General features: G+C 38.2%; 1 protein-coding gene across 2 annotated transcripts in view; it reads left to right on the top strand.

The window, feature by feature from the left end:
- The first annotated feature begins 1,465 nt into the window (after positions 1-1,465).
- LOC140198893 (ephrin type-A receptor 3-like) overlaps positions 1,466-24,523 on the top strand; it is a 289,537-nt gene continuing 266,479 nt past the window's right edge. For both annotated transcript variants that reach the window (XM_072260103.1, XM_072260101.1), the window contains exons 1-2: positions 1,466-1,661; positions 23,547-23,611. In XM_072260103.1, coding sequence (XP_072116204.1) covers positions 1,478-1,661; positions 23,547-23,611 — 249 coding nt within the window. In that variant the 5' untranslated portion in view covers positions 1,466-1,477. The remainder of the gene's footprint in view (positions 1,662-23,546; positions 23,612-24,523) is intronic.

The raw sequence follows: 24,523 nt of genomic DNA, 5'->3' as shown, positions 1-24,523 counted from the left end.
TCCATGCTAGTATCTTTGTTATAATATCATGGGCTCTTATTTTATTAAGCAACCTCATGTGCAGAACCTCATCAAAGACTTTCTGAATATCAAAGTAAACAACATCCACTAATTCTCCTTTGTCTATCCTGTCTGGTATTTCCTCAAAAAATTCCAAAGGTGCATCAGGCAAGATATCCCCTTTAGAAACGATGCTGACTTTGACCTACTTTATCATGCATCTCCAAGTACCCTTTCATCTTCACTGTTGAAGACAATAAAATTATTACAATGTAATAATTTATTTGATAACGTCAGAAAAAGTATTTAGGTAAGTAATTCGCTATTAAAGAGTAAATCAGTGGGCGTGGTAATATCCTGAAAGGATGATTTGTTCAGAAACATCAACATTAACTTCCATTTGTATGTCATATTTAATGCAAAAGAATATCTCTAGAAACTTCATAGAAGATTGATCAATCAGAGGGCATCAAGCCAAAAGAAGCTTCTGGGGATCGTGTGACAGCTTACAACGGTTTGAGGTTTGACAAGTGACTTTTTGAAGAGGTGTAATGACAGCAGTTTTGGAGGGTTGAAAATTTAAGAGCACCATCTCAGAAGAGCAAAGAAAAAAATACTGTTTCTGTTAACAACTGGGTAGCCTGCAGTTCAGTTGGAATGAAATTATAGCTTCAGTTTACATATCATCTTTATTATAATAAAAAAAATCCAAAACACTTCAGTGGAGCACAATCAGCCAAATCTGGCACTAAGCTTCTTAAGGACATGTTAAGAATAATTGGCCAAAATTTGGTCAACATTGAAGAACTTTCAGAAGTGATGTCAAAGGGGAAATAGATTCGATGAAATAGGAAGGCTTTTGGAGCGAATTTGTAAACTTAAAAAATCAGTGAATTGAGGAATTCCAATGAGGAAGTGATTAAAATAAGTTTTGTTCATGATTAAGTAAGGTCCAAAAACATTTGATGTAGCCTGTAGATGACTGATAACTAACGTGTTTTGTATTTTGTCTGTGCCATTTTGAACTTGAAGGATAAAATGGGGGTGGGTTTATAACAGTGAAAAAGACTAATACAGAGGAACGTAAAGGATTTAGTTAAAAGAAGTATCTCACTGCTTGAAGAAAATGATTTTAGGCTGTAAATAATCCACCATGAACTAAAAAATAGTTGAAACCTTTTTTGCACAACCTTCACCACACACACACAGACACACACAAAATCTCAGATCCGACAGTTGCAATCATTTTACTATTAATAAGTATATAATATGAATATTTTAGAAATCAATTATTTAGAAATAATTGTAAACAATTACATTTTTTTAAAAAATCTATTGATAATGATAATGTCAGATGCTTTAATCATGATACGATGGGCTTTAGGACCCAGATGTAACCCTCTACTGGTAGTGAGAAGGCAGCGCAGACTCCTCCTTATCTATAGTGTCAAACTTGACATCACCCTGAAAGCTGTGCATGGTAACTTCCACGGCGATCACAGCTCCCTCAGATCATTGCTGGCATGCTTCACAGAGATATGCTCCACTCACAACCGATCACAGCTCCGAAATGGCCTTGGCTTTCCGAACCTGCATTCTCACTCTGATCCTCTGCCGTGTTATCTGCGCAGCGCTATCGCCGGGGTATTCTGCAAATGAAGGTAAGAATTATAAAGAGATGGAAACATTTTCTTTCCCTCACTGAAGTATTAGAGACGGTCCAGCGCAAACCGGCAGGAGGCTGCGCTTCCATCATCTGCTAAAGTGGTCAGGAGCGCAATTTAACAACATTAACCGATTAAAGCGGCCACATCAAACATCTACGGCCACGGTATAATAATGTTATCATTGCGAATTGTAAATGCTATTATAAATGTTATTGCAATGAAATAGCAACTAAATTAAATCAAAGTCGATCCCTCTGCTTAAAATGGGAGAAAGTTCACCCAAGAAAGAATTCAAATTATAACCGGGCAGGATTTTCTGAAATTATTTTAATCCAGGTAGTGTTCAGTGATTTTGTGAAATGCTGCATTCGGTGCCGTAAAGGTGATGGATGTTTATTGGGGGTGTCGAGGCACCCGCATCCCGCAGGCGTGCGGAGGTTGGGGGAAGTCTCACCAGTAATTACAACAAATTAGTGAATAAGAGGGAAACATTGCGACGCGGGTAGGTTAGTTTTGTGAAGTGTCTTCTCAAACTGGGTTAAATGATATATTTTCCTTGCTGACATTCTCGCCGTTACAGGCAAGTTGGGAAACTTTGGCCGCTATTTAAATTGAGGCGGCTAGTTCATCTCAAGAACGGACGCGCGATGGGAGTTACAAGCCAGTCAGTGGTCCATTTGGAGAAAACTTTTATAAATGGTTTATCATTCTGTCGTTGGATGCTATTTATGTTTGTGCTGAACTGGGCTGACATGTAGAATTGAGATACTCAGCAAACAAACTATTATTTTACCTTAAAATTTGTTCTCTTGACCTACAATCTATTACATTTTCTGTTTAAAAAAAGAAAGTGCTTCCTGTAGATAAAAAGTTTGAAAAACTTAATTTGGTGGAGAATACAGTGATTAGGGTAAATGGAGAAATATAGACAGTCTGGAGCAAGGGACACGTCTTCATAATTGTATTCCATTTACTTGCTTTTGTCCGAAGAAATCATTTTCTAATCACATTTTATTTAAATACTTGATCACTTACAGTCAGACAATTACGAGCGATTTTATTTTATAAAATAGTTTATTTTCTTCCTGTATCAGATACTACTATTAAGGAGGTTTTATAAAGGAACTTGGTGCACAAATTATAATTCTGTGCATCTCATACACGGACCGAGTTTCACCTTTTGGGAAAGAAATACAATTTTAAGTTGCTATGCGAATAAATTTCTTTATTATACTTCCTGAAATTTGAAGTTTTTGAAGATGTTGTTGATTTGATGGCTCGGGAAAATAAGGATCAGTCACAAATCCTAAGTTATATTAATAAGAAAAGATATAAGATGAGCAGGTAGAATATAGATTTAAGTTTCTTGGCATAGCATTAATGTTTTGGGAATGAATTAAGTTGTTGGATATAAATCTTGTTGCTAGCTCTTTCAAAACGCTTTGATAACCTTGAGTAAGACCATCATGCTAAAATTTAACCTCAAGACAAGCAATGAATCTGCCATTGTACCTGGCATCTAGTTCTCACAAAGAAGCGAACCTGACAATTATTCCTGCACGGTATATATCGCTGTTAAAAGTTTGTCATACAATCCTGGATTTTAACTGGCAGTCCTTGCGAATTCTGTAGCGTTTCAGTGACAATTATACCTTCATTGTTGTTTCCGGTCCCCGGTGTAAGATTTATTAGTAATAGTGCAAAATTATTTTCCAGACTTGTGTTTTAATATGCACATATTTTAGGTTCCGTTTAATTGTTAAACTTTAGGCGTTTAGAGAGAACTAAATATTAGACAGGCGGAAAAGCTCAGCATTTTTAGCTTTACCAGGCAAGGTCGGTGATCCATCCCATTCACCATGAAGCAATTATTCAATTAGTCGCAATGTCTTGAAATGTGACCAGTGTGGGTCACTACAGAGCTTTCCTGTGGACAGGGAGCTCTGGGATCGGAAATCAATTTTGACACTTAGTTGATAAAATGTTACTGTATCGTGCTTCCTCTTCGTAATTTGAATTAAGTGGGGACGGGAAAAAAGTCGCTGCCATCTTCTCGTACAGGTCGGGTTGATCGAAGGCGGTTCATACCGTGGATAAGGAGGCTGTGGCAGGTCGGGAAAGGGGTGAACAGAACAGCGCCAAGTGAAATGTTAATGGAAGTGAGTGAATGTTAATGGAAGTGCCCTGGTCATAATGTCATTTAAACGACTAGACTATCATTTCAGAAAAGGAGATTGGGACTTTTAATTGATAAATTATGAAGAATATTCCGGACTGTGTGTTTGTTGGAAAAAAAACACTCGTACTCAATGTTATACGGCATAGTGCCTGTGAAGGAAATCGAGAAGCATCGCAGCGTGCAAAAAAAAGATTTATTCTATCGACTTTAAATGTAATTTAACAAATAACCTACATAATAGGTTATAACCTGTTATAACCTACATAAATTCAGAAATATACACGTCGAAAAGTTTAACGTTTAAACTACTGTTGAAAACAATTAAAATTTCTTTTGAACTGAACGAAAACTTCTTTCATTCAGTTGCACTTTGTGCCTTGAAGGAGACCTCTTGAAATGTGGCAACACCTGTGGCCTGTTTGACCAGGTATATATACCGTTCAGACAGTGAAATGTTATTTTGATTTCATAAATGCGACCTCGGCGCCGGGAGCGGCATCTGTTTGGCATCGCTTTGTGAGACAGGACTCGGAAACTCTTGCAAGCTTGCTCACCCCTCCTGAACTCTGAAAAATTGGCGCTTTTCCGACAATGATTAGAACTTTGCGCACAGTGCAGCTCCGCTCCACTCCGCCATGGCAGAAATGTTGTCTCTGCAGTTATCTCTGATTCATCCCTCTCTGCAATTTCACTTCGTCAATGAAAGCGATTCGCTGCATGCGATTGGCTTATGTACGAATGCTCACAGTGTGTGTCTACATGGATACAAAAAAAGGGCTCAAATATTTGCATATATATGTACATGTAAGCAAAATTAGAGACACATTTATGCACGCACTTATGATACATGATATAACAGCACAGTTACTCACATATAAGATGAATCACATATAATTCAACTAAACATACAGAACGCACGCATAAATGCAGAAGACCCTTACATTCGAGGGGTGATTGATATGTTCGTGGCCTACGGTACAAGGAGTCAATTTTAGAAAATCTAGCACATTTATTTTCCAATAGAGTCCCCTCCTACATTTACACACTTAGTCCAACGGTCGTGGAGCATATGGATCCCTTCTTTGTAGAAGTCGGCGTCTTGGACCTCCAGAAGTGGTCCACAGCAGGGGTGATTAATAGGTTCATGGAACCTAAGGTAGAACGAGATGAGTTATTAACTTCAAACTTTCTGCATAATCACTCAAAGAGTTGATCTGCACGTGCATGTAACGAGAGCTGTATAACTCATCTCCTTCTACCTTAGGCCACGTACGTATCAATCACCCATGCTGTGGACCACTTCTGGAGGTTCAAGACGCCGATTTCTACAAAGAAGGGATCCGTATGCTCCACGACCGCTGGACTAAGTGTGTAAATGTAGGAGGGGACTATGTTGAAAGATAAATATGCTAGGTTTTCTAAAATTGACTTCTGCGAACTTAGGCCACGAAGATATCAATCACCCCTCGTATATGTAGATATGATGAAATTACATCGATCCAGAAATAATGTATGTAAAGGCTTTACGACAAATACACGTATGGATATATACAGATCGATTCATAAAGCGTTGGAATTGACTAGTTGAACGTGTCTCTCCTAAATGATCTCCATAACACATAATTTACAATTCATAATTTTATAAAAGTATGTGATGACTTTAAGATTGAGAAAATGATATTTTCACATTCTCTTGGTTAAGCTTCTTGATAAATTAGTTTGTGTAGTGAGGGTTCGCGAAGCATAATCAGTATTTTGCTCCAATTTAGCGAACTCTATCAAAAAGGTTAGGAAATCTTGAGAGAACCCTAACTGTGGTCTTCTTGGAGTTTAACAATAACTTAAAGCGAGGCATCTGTCACTTTAGGGACAACTTCATGGTTGTAAGTAGTCGAAGATGGTTGAGTAGATTGCGTATTTCTATCGCCGAATATGCGACCGCGGCGCAGTAGAACGCCACGAACGGACTGTTTGGACCAATTTAATGGACTAGCGCTTTGTAGATTATGCACGGCTTGGTTGTTTAAAAAGAGACCCCTTCAAATTACGTTACTAATTAGATGCCTCTATTGTTACTACTTACTGCTTCGATAGCGACCAAGCACACGGGCGGTAAAGAATGCACGGCCAACACCTCACTCTTTAGTCTGGTTAAGCGGCGCATCCAATAGGAGGGCCAGTAACCGAGAAAAGGGGAGCGGGGAGAGGTTCAGTAGATTCCCAGAGCTGCGTTTGAAAGTGACGCATGGATTTAATACGACCGATGATATTCACAAAGCACCAAATCCGAGAACGCATGACCGAAATATTGATCCAGGTAGTAGAAGTTGCTGGCGCAGCCGATTCCTGGGCAGTAAAGATGAACATTCTCACTAAGATGAATAGTGAACTGGCTTACAAAGGTCCTTTTGGACAATTGGTAATAAATAAACATTGCACGGAGTGATCAAATCCCACACATTAAGTTTTAACCAGATGCTGCAGTCCCTTCTATACACGCCACCCCTAAAAGCTACCGTCGCTCTCCCTTACACACACACATCCGAGCGCACAGAAATCCACCCGGGCTCCAAAGTCCAGTTTCGGTCAAGGCGCGAGTGAGTTCTGGTCCTAGTTAGGTGTTCTTGTTTTGGGCAGACTGCTGAGAGACGGTTCCAGCAGGCTGGGTAACACCGGCGTAAGGCGGCAGGGTAAATCGCGGCGGGAGAGTGTATTTAACCCGGCGCCGAACATAACGTTAAGAAAAGAACATGTGTCTGAGCGCCGTGTTAACCCCATATGTTGCCGTTGTCTTCAGCTCTCTGCAGGGTGTCGGGGTGTCTGTTCAATGTATTATCAGACGGGGAGATCTCCCTTCGGATTGTCCGGGAGTTTCATAATTCACATGTTATTCAGAATATATCCTTTTCAGGCGATTGGTTTCTGTGCGACTTTTTAAATTTACTGCCCATTTAATTTGCGAAAATTGCAAGCATGCTTCTCCCTTTCCCTAATAAGTGTGCCAGTCGAAATAATAGTCACTTATTTTAAACAGAATGCTTTGCTTAGTGAAGTGTAAATGAAATCTTTTCAGAAAAATACAAAGAATCAGACTGATTATCAAAGGTTAATGGAACGAGCACTAAACTGACCGGGCACCCTGTGTAGGGATCACCAGGGCAACAACTATTAACTATTGACTGTCATTCACCAGAGCAAAGTATAGAAATTGGGCCTAGTATGGGAGTAATGTGGGAGTACACAATGCATCACTAGAAATATAAGCCAACAGAAATGGCCCGTTATATCTCAATGGGCTTTCTTCAAATAAGTGTACATGTTATTGCTACAGAGTAAAAATGATTATACAACATTTCAGTAAGTTATTTACAAATTTCAAAAAGTTACGTGAAAAATTTACCTGTTTTAACCTTTTAATCATAAACGTGTTTGCTCTTGTTAGCGCGTCTAAAATTTAATAACATAAGTATTATGTCAATTACTGTGGACTTATTCCATTCAATAAATAATGTGCATGCACTGTTATCCATGATAAAAGAGGGAAGCCAGTCAATGCAGGCCATGAACTAATGGGCCAAATGCCAGCTGTAGTCTTTGGGCATGAGGCTAGTTATATCCAAACAAGGTTAATTAAGATTTTTTTTAGGGCACCATTATGGCCAGATGTTTGTGCTTTACTGCCAGAGAATTCTCCATGATTCTTTTCCAAATGTAAACTCCAAGGAGCACAATTTGTCCCTTTGTGGAAATATTGATGGGACAGTTATTATATCATCTTGTGTATTCTCTGCCAAACAGAGTCTATAACTACAAGGTCTAGCTTTTGACCATGACAGGATATGAATAGAAAACATCACCCAGAAGAACAAAGAATGTGAATGTGCAGTGTTTGAAACTGTGTGGATTTCAAACTCATCCATTATAGACTTCCGTGGTCTGTGAGCACTGGACACAATGAACAGCACTGATTTTACTGGAACGCCACTTCACAAATGAGCAGTATCACATTTAGTCATATTATGGGCCCAGCATGTAGTCTGTGCCACAAGGTTACATTTTATAAAGGGGTTATTAGAGTAAATCCACGAAGACAGTATTACACTTCAGTGCAGATGGTACTGCATTTTCTGTAAAGTGAACTCTCCTGATAGATAACATGGTGACCTAGATTATACATAGCTCTACCAGGAAGTATGCTTCAGGAAAATACACCACACACCAAAAAAAAATCTACAGAAGATATCTTTAAAACACATAGATATAATCTTTTGGTGTGGAGGTGATCAAGCTTCTCTGATAGGCGGGTTAGGAAAGAAACCTCTCACCCAATGCTGTTGTAATTAAAAGTGTAGACGTGGGGAAAATTGGAAGTAGCTGTGACAGTTTCATTGGGCAATACTCTGCTGACGGTAACTGAAAAATGGCCACTTGGCCAAGATGCTACCACATGATGAATGTCTACGCAGTTCTGCCCAAGCAAGAGAGACAACATCTTTGGGAAATGAGAGGAGAAAACTGACAAACAACAAAGTATAAGAAAGCAGAAAACTTAATATGATCAAACAAAAGCATTTTTCAGCAAATTATTGTTAATTTTGTGGCTAAAGCAATTCTAGGTTATTTTATTTTTCAGATATTATTTTGGAATCTGGGCAGAATACTCTTGGTAGTAATTATGTCATCAACCTCTTTGTAATATAAAACTGTAAAAAACATCAACTGAGAGAGTGCTAATTAATCCTCAAACCAATTTCTCTGTAAAAAAAATTATGTTAATCATGGAAAGACGTAAATTATATCAGTAGAAAAAAGCTAATACATTCAGAATAACAGTTTAATATATCCTATATGCCATTCCTGAGATTTCAATAGTCTTTTTCATAATGCTCATTATTTTTTACTTTCTGCTACCCAAGTCTTTTTTTATATATTAGGCTGCTTTATTTCTGTTTATGAATAACACAATTTAGGTGATTGGAGGAAGTTAGTTATTTCTGAGGTCTTTCATTTGTCAATTACTTTCCTTTGAACCTACATTTGTACATTTGTAAATAGTTTTCCTAACCTACACTACAGTGTCATAATAAGCTGCTGTTCTCCGCTTCACTAAATTGCTAGGATATATATTTTTTAATTGAGACACAGCACAGAATATGCTCTTCTGGTTCTTTGAGCTATGCTGCCCAGTAACTCCCGATTTAATTCTAGCCTAATCATGGGACAATTTACAATGATCAATTAACCTCGCAACCAGTACCAAATACATAATGTAACTGCTGCAGGCCTGTTATCCTTGTCTGGTGGAGGGACAGTCGACATGGGAGCTGTGTAGCCTCAGTTGTAGTGAAAACTAGGCTCCAAGCCTTGGGCCTGCCTGCTGCTGCAGACCAGGTGAGAGACACGGAAGTGCTACTGTGTTGTTGAACTCGGCCGGGGCCTAGCCTCGCCCGTTGGTGCTGCCCTCCTGTGTTCGAGTAGTGGATTGCGTGCATCTGTATACTGCCGGGAGACTGTACCATCGATTGCTGGACATTGTCGCTCAGGGTCTTGACTATATATGCTTTTTTTGAGTGAATATGCTTCTTCGCTCAACATTTTGAATTATGTCACTTGCTATTTTGAATGTTTTGCACCTTGGCCCCAGAGGACCACTCTTTCATCTGTATCTACATATGGTTTGAATGATAGTTAAACTTGATGTGATATTAATGGAGAAAGAAACAATCTATGTGCTACTAATAACTTAACACTAACGCATCCCACCACTCTACCCCATTCTCAACAATAAGTACAGCAAAATGCATTTCAACAGTACTCTCACAGAGTCTACATTCATCAGTCACTCTTGTCTGTAACACAAGTGTGTTCCAATGTGACTGTGAGGACCTGCTCCAAAGTCAGACAAGCAGACAGACATGTGTGCATATGTGTTAATGCCTGTGCACGCGCGCGCGCACACACGCACGCACACACACGCACGCACGCACACACACAGAGTCACTTAGGTACATGCTCAGATTGAAATGAGTGAAGAGATTGTCAGAAGAGAAGAGCCAAGCACCAGCTAGATAATTAGAAGCCGTCAGGCCTGGGGATTAGTAACACCGGTTTTGGATTGGGTGACTATTGGCTGTAGTAACTACAGCATTAACACATTGTTAAAGTAGCCCAGTTCACTCCATTCATACCCACTGATTGAAAACTACTGCTGCTCTCTGAGTTCCCTGACATTCCCCATGTTATCTTTGAAAGATCTTGAACAGAATTTTTTAAGGAGTGATTCTCCATGAGCAATAAATAAATTAACATGAGGAACAGATTGAACACTCATGCCTTTTCTGTCATTGGGTTAGAAAAAGTGGTGGAAATTCATAAGTATCAATATTTCAATGTAAAATTCCATAAATCAATTCAAATTTTCATGGCGCAATTCACTTTCATACTGAGATTTGTCATATAAAAATACGTTTCTAGCTTGTAAAGTGGGAATGCTTGGAGTTGAGAGCAGTGAAGCAGAAATATAGAAAAGGAAGCAGAATGAACAGCCTGAATCCCTTTTCTCTTGAAAAGTGACCTGATAGAGGTCTTCAAAGGTATAAAGGGTTTTGAATAGAGTGCAGAGAGTGAGAGTGTTTCCACTTGTAGGGAAGAACATGATCAGAGATTTTGCAGGCGCTGGAAATCCAGGGCAGCAGAAGGCTGGAGGAAAGCTGGAAGGACAGTTATCAATTTAAAAGAAACATTTTCGTCCAAAGAGTGGTGGGAATGTGGATCTTGCTGCTGCAGGGAGTGGTTGATGTGAATACTTGAGATGATTTTAATGAAGACTGGACATGCAGGTGCAGGCAAGGGAAGTGGAATGATACAATAATGGGTTTAGTTCAGTAGGACGAGGCCACATTGGAACATAAGTGTCAGATCCAAATTGCCTGTTTATGTGCCGTATTTCAAATATAATCCTACACAATTCCCGTAGAATGGTTTGTGATTAAGTTAGATCGTGGTGGTGTATTGATTCTTTTGAGATATGTTTAAATCTTAATTTCTGGATAGACTGAATCCATTTTGGATTATTACAAAAGATCCATTATTTACTCCTTCACTAACATCAATAACAACAGGATTATCTGGTCACTATCACATTGCTTTTTAGGGTGGATGTTTGTTGTGTACAAATTAACTCTGTTTCACATAATACAAGATAAAAGCACTTCAGAAGTTCTTCACTGTGGATGTCTTGAAAAGATGTTGGTTCTTTCTTTTGAGGTCTTTTTTCATTAATTTTCTATTTCATAGCATGGGATGATTGTGATTACTGCTACAGTGTATAATTAATATTATACCTCAGATATTCCATGTATTTGATGACAGTGGTTATCCTTCAGCAACAAGCTCCCATGATTGAATCAACTCGTGGAAAATGAAATGAAATAGCAGGCCCTTTGGCCCATCTAATCCTGGCCAAACTATTATTTGGCCAAGTCCCATCAACCTGCACCTGGACCATAGCTCTCCGTACCTCTTCCATCCATATACAAACCCAAATTTCTTTTAAATGCTGAAATCAAACACTCATCCACCATGTCTGCTGGAATTAAGCCATTCATTTCCAATTATGATTCATGCTGCATCTATGTTAAATTTTATTTTATGACATATTACAATGAAAAAGCATTCCACACAAAATTGGTACATGCAGCCTTTGCCATGACAGTTTAAAAGCACTATCAACACTCTGAGGTGATTAGAGTTTCTTATAAGTTAAAATGAAATGCCCATAAATGCCAAGCAGCATGCCTGCAAAATGCACACGTTCAACACAACAATGAAACCTCATGGAAGTTTGCTTGATTCATTTACAATTAACCATTTTGTACTATATTAACTATTCTTAGAATATAATTAGCATTATACGAACTGTTACGAATTTTGTTGTTGTATATGAGAAGCCATTTTACTTACATCCAGCTGCTTTGTGAAGACTCACAATTCAAATGTTATTTGTTTGCAGAAAGATGGTGAAACTACAAAAATAGGTTTAAATAAAACACTGTAACACACAGAGTAATTTCAATCATTAACCTTGTTTTCAAAACGATAGCTTCCTGAAACCTTTTGGTAGACTTTTTGGTGTCAATTAAGTCCCTGGAGTGTTCCCTTATATCCATATCTAGTAGTCTATCCTTTCAGTAATAGTACACCTATAATGTTTGGTCATAGTGATTTTTCCTCAAGGTAGTTCTTATAACTCTATCTTTTTGCAATCCTACAAATGAAGACGCTATGAAATAAACTGATGATGCTGCCTGGCCTGCTGCGTTCACCAGCAATTTTTATGTGTGTTGCTTGAAATTCCAGCATCTGCAGAATTCCTCATGTTTGCGTTTATAAGTTATTTTTGTTGTGTGATTTCAAACATACTATATTTTATTTGCTGTGAAGCTGGTAAAGGCAAATGAGACACTGGCTACTATGTATAAGACTCTCCACGAGTGCATAAATACTTCCTTCCCTCAATTATTTCTCAATTATTATTAATATTCATGTACCCATATGCCATTCCCGGATGCTGCTTGCAAAGAAGGTCTCTTGATACTCGAATATGATGCCGTCACATATTATTATTTCAAAAATGATTGCAGCAGAATGGTATTGAATATTGTGATGATTTATCTTGGACTATATTTCAATACTTGTGAACAATGGAAGGAATTTCATCAATCTATATTATCACATTTCTTGCGAACAAGGAAAAATGCTTCAATTACATGACTTACTTTGAAATGCAGGTGAATACCACAATCATTTTGCATAAAGTAAAAACCAATGCAAAAATAATATCAGTGATGGTTAATCTTTATTCAGAGTGCTTATCAGAAGAGAATCATAATTCAAAACATAATAAACAAATTTTACATTTGTCTTTGAACAGTTGGACAGGGTCTTTTAATCTTCATGTGGATTCCAGTAGGCAGACAGAGTCCTATTTTAGCATTTTGACCTTGCAGACTACCTCAAGACTGCATTCAGCACCTGCCTACACCACTCATATCCACCACTAGTCTGAATGCACAGCTCCTCAGATTTGACAAGAGGAACAAAAGAGTCAGGTTGACATGGTGAAGGAGTGAAAGAAAGTTATGTTTCTTTATCAGAATGGCTGATTTAATCTATTTTACAAAATGTGTCAGCCCCTTTCTTGTGCACTCAATTGTTACAGCTTACCTTTGCTTCTGACATGTTGATATAATTGTTAAGTCATCAAGCTTCATTGCATGAATTCAAAGTGGTATCCACTATCATATAGTTTGGGTAGAGTGAATTTATATTACTTCTTTGAGATAATATCTCTACTGGAGATAGATAAAGCTGGAACTCAGTTCCAATGTCAGAATTGCACATCTGTGCTTTTGGTGTGGCATGTCCAGTTTCCTACCATTATTCCTCTAATGCAAGTATATTAAGTACTTACTTTCTAAAAGGTCAACAACTTGCAAGAAATCTATTTTTAAGGGTTTACAAAGCAGGTTGAATATTTAGGTTTTTGTTTATGCTCAGTTTGTGTTTTGATTTTTATTAGTATGCAGCAAAATTATTCATTTCTATTATTAAAAAATTTCACTGAAATGACAGATCACCTCTAGTCACAATATAGCTCAACTAAAGTGACAATTGAAAAGTTACATTAATTCTACTTTTCATAAAATCTTTAGTTCCTTTTTTATTGTCCATTGTACCCACACTTTTGGTCTATTAACCCTTTTAAGACTATCACTCCATTCCACATGAACTGGATCAGTCAATAGTCTATGTGCACTTTTTAAAATTCATATGCAGCATTCCAAAAGAAATATTCAACAAAATTTCAATTCAGCATGGTTGAAATTTTCACAGTTTTATTGTCAGAAAACTCCAGCACTATATTCCAGGAATGTCTTCAGGTATGTTTTTGTCTCGTCAAAACTGACAAGTTCATTCTCTACAAATTAGTAGTAGCGACCAGGAAGGTGGAGTCCATGGTTTTCCAACCGATCAAAGGGTTGATGGCTGTCATAGACAATGGAATCAGTGAGGGGTATGGGCAGGATAAATCTTCCTTAGCAGTACCTGTGTTTTGTTTAGCTAACTACAAGGTAAAGCTTCTTATGTATGTTACTAACCTCAGCTCCAAACTCATCAACTTAATTTTCCCATGATTACGCATGGATTTGAGACTAAAACAGTTATTAATTAAGATGGACTATTGGCTTCTGAAATATTGTTTAGTTTATAAACAAAAAGTGGCTATGCTGTCAATCTGATTAAGAACAGAAAGCACAGAAAACACTCCATAAGTCATGATGGAGCGATGGAGGGAAAGACTTAGTAAGGTTTCGAGTCAACAAACTTTCATCAAAATTTGTATGATGATTTCGCATTTGCTGCAATGATGTTATTTTTAAAAATGAAATTACATACAACAAACAGAGACCCACACACATATGTGCAACTTTACTGGGAAATATCCAGTTTTTGCTTAAAATGTTGGGTCTATTCATTCAACTTCTTGCAGGCATTTTAGTTTTGAGATGAGGAGACTGTCCCCTGGTGTGAATGCATTAATTGGCTCGCTATTCAGCATTTCAGTTAGTGCATGTAGATTTGCATAAATCTGATTGTACTGAGAGAACCCGTAACATTCCTATTAGAATAGTAAGCACCCACTGGGACATAAGAAGAGCAACATTAATAAACAATAAGAACATAATAGATTGAAAATCTTGGGCCGGAGGCAGTCGGTTAGGTCCACCAAAAAGCTAAAACAAAAACAAACCAGTTGTTTTCCCCTGAAAACAATATTTTCATCCACTGCTTTTTGTTAGGGATACTTTCAAACTATTCTGGGTGATAAGGGTGCTTAGAAGCTAATACATTCATATAATATTTCAATATTTGTTACTTTAAAACGTTTGTCTTAAATAGATGTGTGTTTCTAATGAAGTAGCAGAAGAGGAGAATGTGTTAAACATATTTCTCATGACAATTGTAACCTTATACTTCAAAACCTTAATTGGTAATATTTAAATTACATCTAAAATAGGAAATATTAATATTAATAATTTCATTTGAGTTATTATAAAAATTTGGTTCCAAGGTATTGTTTCAATATTAGCTTGCCCTGTCTGTGCTGTATAATTAAATCAGAATACACTCATTTTAGTTCTACCAGTGTTTCATGTTCAGATACACATCTTTTTGTTCAAATCTTTCCATCACATCATCAGTTCAATTTCCTTCAGCTCTACAACTCTTCCAGAACACAGCAGTCTTCCAAACTGGATAATTGTGTAAGGTGTCCAAAACTTATCTTACTGCTTTTCAGCTGCATAAGTTATAAATTCTGAACTACCCTTGAATTACATCCATAACTTTCTTTCTGCTAACATGTTGGCCATTAAAACCTCATAAATTCTGTCCCAATTTATCCTTTTTGTGATTGAATTCAAATTTTGTCAGATAATTTATTATTCTACTGTGTAACATCTTTAAGAACGCTGAATGAAAGGTGTGTCTAAATGCTAACAGAAATAACGTGCAATAGTGTGGAAAATCTGGTATCCTGGTCAAGGCCTGCATCACTGCGAGTGGACTCAATCATTCACAGATCTTGCCTGTCATGGGTTGTGCACAGTTTGGCATCACCGGTTGTTCTACCAACCTCTACATTTGTGCACCATACATAAAAAAGATGCAAATCACATCTAAGGGAAAGTACTACACCAACAGGAAGAACTGTCTTAGATAAAATTCCTTTATGTAAATACCCAGAATTCAAGCTTTTTTGAATCCATATGTACATCATTTGGATTTTGTCCATTTGAATACTGCCTTTAAAATGGCTAATTTTAATTGTGTTAATAGTTCCACCAAAGTAAACAAATTTCCTAGTGTACCATTCCAAGTTCAAAGTAAATTTATTTTCCAAGAACATATATGTCACCATACACAACCATGAAATTCCTGTTCTTGCAGGCATACTGAGTAAATCCTTCATAGAATAAGAAACATAGTAGTATCATTGAAAGACTGTAGCAACTTAGGTATTCAAACAGTGTGTGAAAGACAACAAACTGTGAAAATACAAAATGAAATGAATAATAATAATAATAATAAATAAATATCAAGGATATTAGATAAAGAGTCCTTGAAAGTGAGTCCAGAGGTGTGGGAACATTTCAATAATGGGGCAATCTCCATTGGTTCAAGAGCCTGATGGTTGAGGAGTAATAACTGTTCCTGAACTTGATGGTGAGAATCATAAGACTCCTGTACCTTCTTCCTAATGGCAGCAGTGAGAAGACAGCATGTCCCGGGTCTTGGGGGTCCTTGATGATAGATGCTGCTTTCCTGAGACAGCACTCCTTGCAGATGTGCTCATTGGTGGGGAAGGCTTTACTTACAATGGGCTGCTACAGTTTGTAGGATACTGTGTCATACACCCAGCAATAAATCCTGCATTTGTCATTTTTGTTCGCTGGCAAAGTGTTTCATATCTTATTTTAACACAAGAATAAATGTTACTTGTTTCTCTGGGATTATATTGGGATTATACAACTTGACAGCTGAAGCAATTTTACCAAGAGGCATGCACTATAAAATACATAAAAAATATATAACTCTGCCCCTCATTTCTTGAAACTCTCAAATGGTAACAAAGTAACAACACTTCTCTGGATCAGTGAATTCTAAAAAAAAGTTATTTTTTACATTTGATAAAGAAATTCTTCAGTGACATAAAAATTGATGAAACAGTTTTGCACACACACACAAATATGAACACACATTTTAAGTATGCATAGGTACACATGCATGTTCACAGTCATACACACATTAAAATGCTGCAAAACAGTGGATACAGCTGTAGTGTTTTCACATGAAGTGACAATCGATAACTCTGTGGGATGGCAATAGGTAACTCCAGATAGCTGGCAGTAGTAATTTATAACAACCACTTAATGGCTGATCTGCACCGATCTCTTACAAGACCATACATTTTGAATGGAGGTAGATAATAATGCCACTATCTAATGTTTGCTTTGTGTTCTGTTTATCTGATAGAACATTGATACCTTCCTGTAGTTACTTTCAACTGAAGTCTTCTTAATCATAGACTCTAAATTCATCTAAGATATTGGTATGATTGAAAGTCCTCTCACTTAAGTAGTGTATATGGAACCTCACTGCACAGTCGCTAATATTATTATGGATCGTTATGATTTGTTCTCTCTAATTGTGACAACTTTTAATCCAGTATGTTTCTTTCTCTCAGATTACAAGACTTTCCTGAATAGCCTGTTAGATGCAATATTTGCCAAGCAGCTTGCTAAAATCCATGTAAATTATATTGTTTCCTAATCTTATTGATCTTGTTCCCTTCTCAAAAGTGTAATCCAATTACTCAATTACAGTCTTCCTTCAACAAACTTATGCTTGTTATCCTTGATTAACCTTTGCATATCAAACTTCTGATTTATGCTGTCGCTCAGAGTATTATCAATTATAATTTTATCAATATTTATTAGTCTGGCTGTCCTGTACTTATTCAACATATTCTTTTCTTCCTTTTTAAACAATGTTACCACATTATCAGTCTTGCAGTGTTCTGGTAGCATTGCTACAGCCAGAGAATTAGAAAAGGTGGACCAATGGTTTCCTCCCCTTAAACAGAATAGCATGTATTTTATCTAGATAAATGGCTTGCCTTTATGTTTTAAACTTTCCTTATGGGACCAGAAAGGTCCTTCCTAGCTGTGCTTTATCCCAGACACTCTTAGCCACTAAACAATAAGACACAGGAGAAGAACTAGGCCATTCTGCCTATCGAGTCTGCTCTGCTATTCAATCATGGCGGATCTATTACCCCTCTCAACCCTATTCTTCTGCCTTCTCCCCATAACTTTTGATAGCCTTACCAACTAAATACCAATCAACCACTACTTTAAATGTGCCCAATGTCTTGGCCTCCACAGCTGCCTGTGGCAATAAGTTCCACAAATTCACCACATTCTGGCTAAAGAAGTTCATCCTCATCTCTGTTCTAAAGAGGCACTCTTCTATTCTGAGGCTGAACCCTCTGGTCCTGGACTCTCCCACTTTTGGAAACACTTTCTGCATGTCTACTCTATGTAAGCATTTCTATATTCGGTAGATTTCAATGGAATCCACCCTCATCCTTCTAAGCTCAAGCGAGTACAGGTCACTGACTATTTGGCAGTGTCCATGGCATCTTTTTGCTTCCAACAGATATGGGTTAGGATACTGAGAGACAATACCTGGTAGACTGTGAGTTAATACCTGGTAGGTTCTTGCTAATATTGATAATCTGCTTTCTGTCGGCCTGCAAAACCATTCAAGAGTTTGAGTCAACCACCAATCTTGCCCCATGAATTACCATCTATTGCAGTGTAACAAACCTAAGATTCTGTATAAAAAGTAGGCGGTTTCTGTCAGTGCAGGGTTCCCCTGTAGACAGTTCCCTCACTAACAGATAAACCATATTCCCTTGGATACCTTTGAGGGGGCATGTTCATTCAGGGGCAAGCAGCAGTAGTCAGGTCTTTGGCACTGGTCTGAGGCTCAGAGACAAAAGGTACAATCAATCAGACAGGGTGTCCCCCTCGCTATCTAATCTCCTATCAGGGTGGCAGGGATAGGAGATTCAGTAGTGAGGGGGGCAGGCAAGAGATTCTGTGGCTGCAGAAGTGATGCCAGGGTGGTGAGTGCCTCTTGGGTGCCAGGGTCAAAGATGCCTCTGAATGGCTGCAGAAAAATTCTCAAGGGGGAGGAAAATTGATTTCAATACAGATGCATTTTGGTAAGTTAAACTTGCACAGGATTTATACTACATGGTAGAGCATCTGAGAGGCCTAGGCGAGGATGGTAAGAACCCAAAGTGCTGGAGTGTCCAAGACTAGAATCTAGACCCAATTTCGAGACTGAGACGAGAACAGAGTTCTTGATTAGATGCTAGAATTGAACCTGACGAGACGAAATGAAAATCCAAATGAGACAGAAATCCTAAAAGCAATCGCAGACTGAACCAAAGTTGAGCTGACAATTGAGCCCAGAACCTGAGTTCAGATGCTCTTTAAGTATCCAAATGGTGGCGCCAATACATGGCTGCCAATTCGCGGAGCAGGACAGAACCTTTAAAGGGACACTGCCAGCAAGCCATTCTCTGGAGAGCTGGAGCATCTAAATTCTGGAGGCTGGCATGGTCAGGTGAGTACCACAACAGAAGCTAGGAGTACAAGTGCATAGATCATTGAAGGCAGTATCACAGGTCGACAGGGTGATGATAAAAGGCATTTAGCATTGAATATAGCAATTAGGACATTACATTGTAGCTATATAAGTTGTTGGTGAGGCTACACTTAGCATACTGTTTACAGTTTTAGTTGCCCTGTTGTAGGAAAGATGTGTTTAATCTGGAAAGACTGTAGAAAAGATTTATGAGGACGTTGGCGAGACCAAAGGGCCTGAGTTATAGGGAGAGGTTGGTCAGGCTGGGACTTTATTCTTTGAAATGTGGGAGAATGAGGGGTTGCCCTGATAGAAATGATCGAAATTATGAGAGGCATGGATAAGGTAGATGATTATCCTTTACCATCATAGAAATGACTAAAAATAGGGAGCATAGATTTAGAGAGAGAGAGGAAAGATTTAAATGGGTCCCAAGAAGCAACTTCTTTTCACAAAGTGTGAACGTAGAGAACAAGTTTCTAGAGGAAGTAGTGGAGATATGTACAATTGGATCATTTAAGAAGCACAACGATACGTACGTGGACGGGGCAGGATTTGAGGGGTATGAGCTAAAAGCAGGAATTTGGGGCAAGCTGAGTGGGTATTGTGGTTGGCGAGGACTCACAGAGCCAAAGAGCCTGTTCTCATGTTGTATTGTTCTATGACTCTATGCAATCTTCCATAAATCAAAAACATTTCATTTTATGTATGGTGGATGTCGGAATCTGCAGTTTAATACTTTTGTTAATCTTGCAGCTTTGCTGTTAACTGTTCATACAGTTTCTTTGCACCCATCTGCCCACACATCGGTTTGGTAAGGTTAAGTGTTACTGATTCCATTAGCACTTTGGTATCATAGCTAGTGCAGACTATATTATATTAAACAGTACTGGCAATGGAGGAACTAAGGACAGTAGCTTAGTTTCAGTTTCTTCTGATTTCTTGGAACAGTTAGTCCTATATTAGAGTGATTCTTGACTGCTTTTGACAAATCAGGGAACACATTTTACCTACGGTCATTGAATTGCCTCTGAATATTTCAGTTCTGTGAAAGAACAATGTAAATGAGCTCATATTTCTGTTTCAGAAATCCCCATATCACTGTCTGATAAGTAGAAATGTGGAAAGTGCTTTGAACAGATGTTCCAATCTGTGATGGAGGTGCTGATTAACACTAGTCTTGGTTTCGTTTGAATAATGGAGTGCTAAGGTGTCAGAATTTAATGAAAAAATGCAGATTAATGGGGTAACACTTCAGAGATTTCAATGTAGTTTTAAGTGCTTTCAGTGGGGTGGAAATGCCATGGGACACTGCTGGTGATATTAAGTATTTCATGTCCACACACTTGCCCCAATCACTGAATGAATTGTTCACAAAACCCACAGCAGCAACTGTCCTTACTCCAATCACAAGTATATTGCTCAGAATTGTCCCTTTGTGTCTGAAAATACAGGAGAGTAAAGATACCAAATGACCACTAGTGAGTGGACTACTTGTCACACATGAGGCTGCTAAACAAGACAGGATCCCATGGTAGAACAGGGAAGATACTAGCATGGACAGAAGATTGGCTAGCTAGCAGAAGGCTAGAAGTGGGAATAAAGGGGGCCTTTTTCTTGTTGTTACCGGTAACCAGTGGTATTGTGCAGGGGTTGGTGTTGCATCTGCTACTTTTCATGTTATTTGTTAATTATCTCGATGACGGGATTGATCGCTTTATGGTCAAGTTTGCAGATGATACAAAGATAGATGAGGGGACAGGTGATGCTGAGGAAACAGGGAGTCTGCATGAAGGAATTGGACAAATCAGGAGAATGGGCAAACAAGTGGCAGATGGAATGCAGTGTAGGGAAGAGGATGTCATGTATTTTGGTAAAAGGGATAAAGGCGAAGACTATTTTCTGAATGGAATAAATTCAAAAATACAAAAGGACTTAGAAGTCCTGGTACAGTATTCCTTAAAGGTTAACTTGCATGTTGAGTTGGCATTAAGGAAGGTAAATGAAATGTTAGAGTTTATTTTCCAGAGGACTAGAATATAAAAGCAAAAATGTAATTCAGAGGCTTTATAAAGCACAGGTCAGACCAAATATAGAGGATTATGAGCAGTTTTGGGCCCCAAACTTAAGAAAGAATGTGCAGGTCTTGGAGAAGTTCCAGAAGACTTTGCAAAAAATATCTTGGAAATGAAAGGGTTAAGATATGAGGAGTGATTGATTGCTCTGAGCCTGTATTGGCTAGAGCTTTCTCACTGAAGTTTACCAGATATGGAAAGCCTGGATACAGTTGATGTAGAGAGGATGTTTCCAATAGTGGGAGAGTCTAGGACCAGAGAGCACAGCTTCAGAATAAAAGGACATCTCTTTACAACAGAATTGAGGAAGAATTTCTTTAGCTAGAAGGTGGTGAATCTGTGGAATTCATTGTCACAGATGGCTGTGGAGACCAAGTCATTGGGTATATTTAAAGTGGAGGTTGATCGGTTCTTGGCTATTGTGGGGAGAAGGCAGGAGAATGGAGTTGAGAGGAAAAATAATTCAGCCATGATCAAATGGTGGACCATACTTGATGGGCTGAATGGCCTAATTTTACTCCTGTGTCCTAAGTCTTAGTGTTCTTTTCCAAGGGGTTCATGATCACTATTTTCCTCAAGAGAAGTCCATGACTCCCTTCTTTCCCAATGAATTCAAACACAACGTAGTTGGAAACTGTAATATGCACAATCACAACTGTCTCTTCAAGATAGAACTGAGTGAGTGTGCTAGTATTTTAGCTTCAGGTAAGATGTTGGCTCAAACTCCCATATGTCAATTAAATAGGATGGTAGAATTTCCATAATTTCATTCTGAAGGATAGGCTTTGTTTGTATCTTGCTTATCACTCATCCTGTGTGGCCCACTCTCTCATTATACTGCTGATAAGCATCAAGTTAAACCTGGAGTGAACCTGGATTTGTAACCAGCTGGAAAGAAGAGATGCAGAGCTTTTACTACCTAGTGAAAGAAGTAATCCATTCAGTGGGCTCAATTCAGGTCCCAACAAGATCACATCTTCTCTCATGCAGTATTCATTTGATGTTAGTCTGATCTTACTGTGTCTGACTGTAACAACAATGAATGAAACTCGATAATATTCTCTTGATTCTGAAACAATGTTGTATCATCTAGGGATGAGGCAAGACTTTAAACAATTGCTATTTCATTCAAAGAACATAGAATATAGAACATAGAGCAGCACACAATGGTACAGACCCTTTGGCCCATGGTGTTGCGCTGGTCTTTTAACCTACTCTAAGATTAACCTACCTTTTCCTTTCACAGGGCCTTCCATTTTAGCCTTCATCCATGTGCCTATCTAAGAGTCTCTTAAATGTCCTAATGTAACTGCCTCTTCCTGGTAGAGTTTACAGCCACCCCCGGCAGTTTGTTCCATGCATCCAACCTACATAAAACCTACCTTTGACCCCGACCACTATACTTACAATTATGCTTCCTCGTATTAGTCATCTTCGCCCTGGGAAAAAGTCTCTGGCTGTCGACTCTATCAAGGCTCCTCTCATCCTTGTTCTTTCCAAAGAGAAAAACACTAGCTTGTTCAGCCTTTCCTCATGCCCTCTGATCAAAGCGGTATCCTGGTAAATTTCCTCTGCATCCTCTCTAAAGCTTCCATATCCTCCCCATAAACAGGAAATTACTGTGAAAAACCTCACTGTGTAGTGTACCAATATTGTACAATATGATAAGAATTATAATTTGTATAGTTCCTACCATGTCATAAAATCCTGGTACTTGAACAGTGAAAGTGCATTCTCGTGAGTTGCTATAATATTGTAAACATTATAAAATGATACTCTTGTACCCTGCTGGTGTCTGGTTTTTTTTGATGCCCTGGCAGCTGAGGTTTAGCCGCAGGCAGATTGGGAATTAATTTGTCCAGTTGGCACAATATGTTACTCTCACTCAAGCACCACATTCAGGATAAATTAATTGTGTATTTATCAGGATTCAAATGTATAATGCATAGTTTTAGACAATGGAACAATTAAAATATGACAAGCATATTCAACAGACAACCTTGAGATTAGGACAATTAAATCCAAAGAAAATCTAAACACACAATAAAGCTCAGGTAGCTCATGCTTGCCTTTGCATTTTGAACAGTATTAATTCTTTGTGGTATATACTGTAGTAAAACCTTACACATAATCCCATAATGGTTATCTGTTTATGTGCCTAGTGACTGTATTTCATACACAAATTTAAGATTTCATTTAAACAGTGACTTGATATATAGAGAAATTGGCATTCAGATAAGATGCAAATTTATTTGGAAATTAATTGTCTTAAATCATCTGAAGAAAGTTTCTGTTGAGCAAACGTGGGGCTTTTTGCTTATTGGCTGTCATTTGTCTCCACAGTTAATCTCCTGGATTCTAAAACTGCACAGGGGGAACTGGGTTGGATATCCTACCCGATACATGGGGTAAGTTCAGACCAACAGTCTTCAAAATGCTTAAACTTAACTGATGATTTAAATTTTAACAACTCTTGTTCTAATCTTCACTTCATTATGGATTTGGTGCAGGAGTTTGGGATTAATGCAGAAAAATGAGCAATGAAAATTGTGCTACTTAGAATAGATTGGCTAAGTTAAGGTTTAATGATCATGAATATTTGTCCTTTAAAATCTCATTTTCATCAATCAGCAGCATCACAATGTTTTCCTTGTTTCTATCCCTGTTCCCTTTCACTTTGGGCTGTTTATTTCTACCAACAGTTGATTCAAACAGAAACTGAAGATGTAGATAGGTTACCTGAGTCACAAGGATAGTCATCAAAAGAGAGTGTTGTTTGATCACAAATAAACAGTTATTTCGGTCAATAAGCCAAAGGTTCAGAAGAGTTCATTTAACCACCGGTTAAGGTATATATTGATCAAAACCAAACTAGTCACACTGTACACATAATGTCAATAGACCATTAGACAGTCAACATGGGATTTTCTTGCAGTTTAGCCAATAATCTAAATTACATTGTAGGGAGTGTAATTAATAGGTAATTATCTAAATTTGTGTCGTCTGTTAGGTGGGCCTGTGTGCTGGAAGACCACTTCAGAAATATGAGCAGCCATTGGTTGCCACTGGAAGTCCAGTGTTAGCTGATGATCATAGTGATGTGTAGAACAGTGGAACCATATTTCACAACCGTATTCCTGCATTGAGTTGAATGGTCTTGATAATGCTCTCCTGAATAAAATGGCTGAAGGGATGAACCAGAGCAAAATCCCAATGTTACTCATTTCCTAGTGGAAAATGCAGTTGTGGGTGAAGCCAAAAACAGGACTGTCCTCAACTCAAACATACAGAGCAGAAGTGTGGCCATGTTGCAACTTGAT

Source organism: Mobula birostris, chromosome 6 (genome assembly GCF_030028105.1).
Source record: "Mobula birostris isolate sMobBir1 chromosome 6, sMobBir1.hap1, whole genome shotgun sequence".
Taxonomy (NCBI): Eukaryota; Metazoa; Chordata; class Chondrichthyes; order Myliobatiformes; family Myliobatidae; genus Mobula; species Mobula birostris.
Note: the sequence above shows the minus strand (reverse complement) of the source record. Positions and strands in the feature narration are given on the sequence as shown.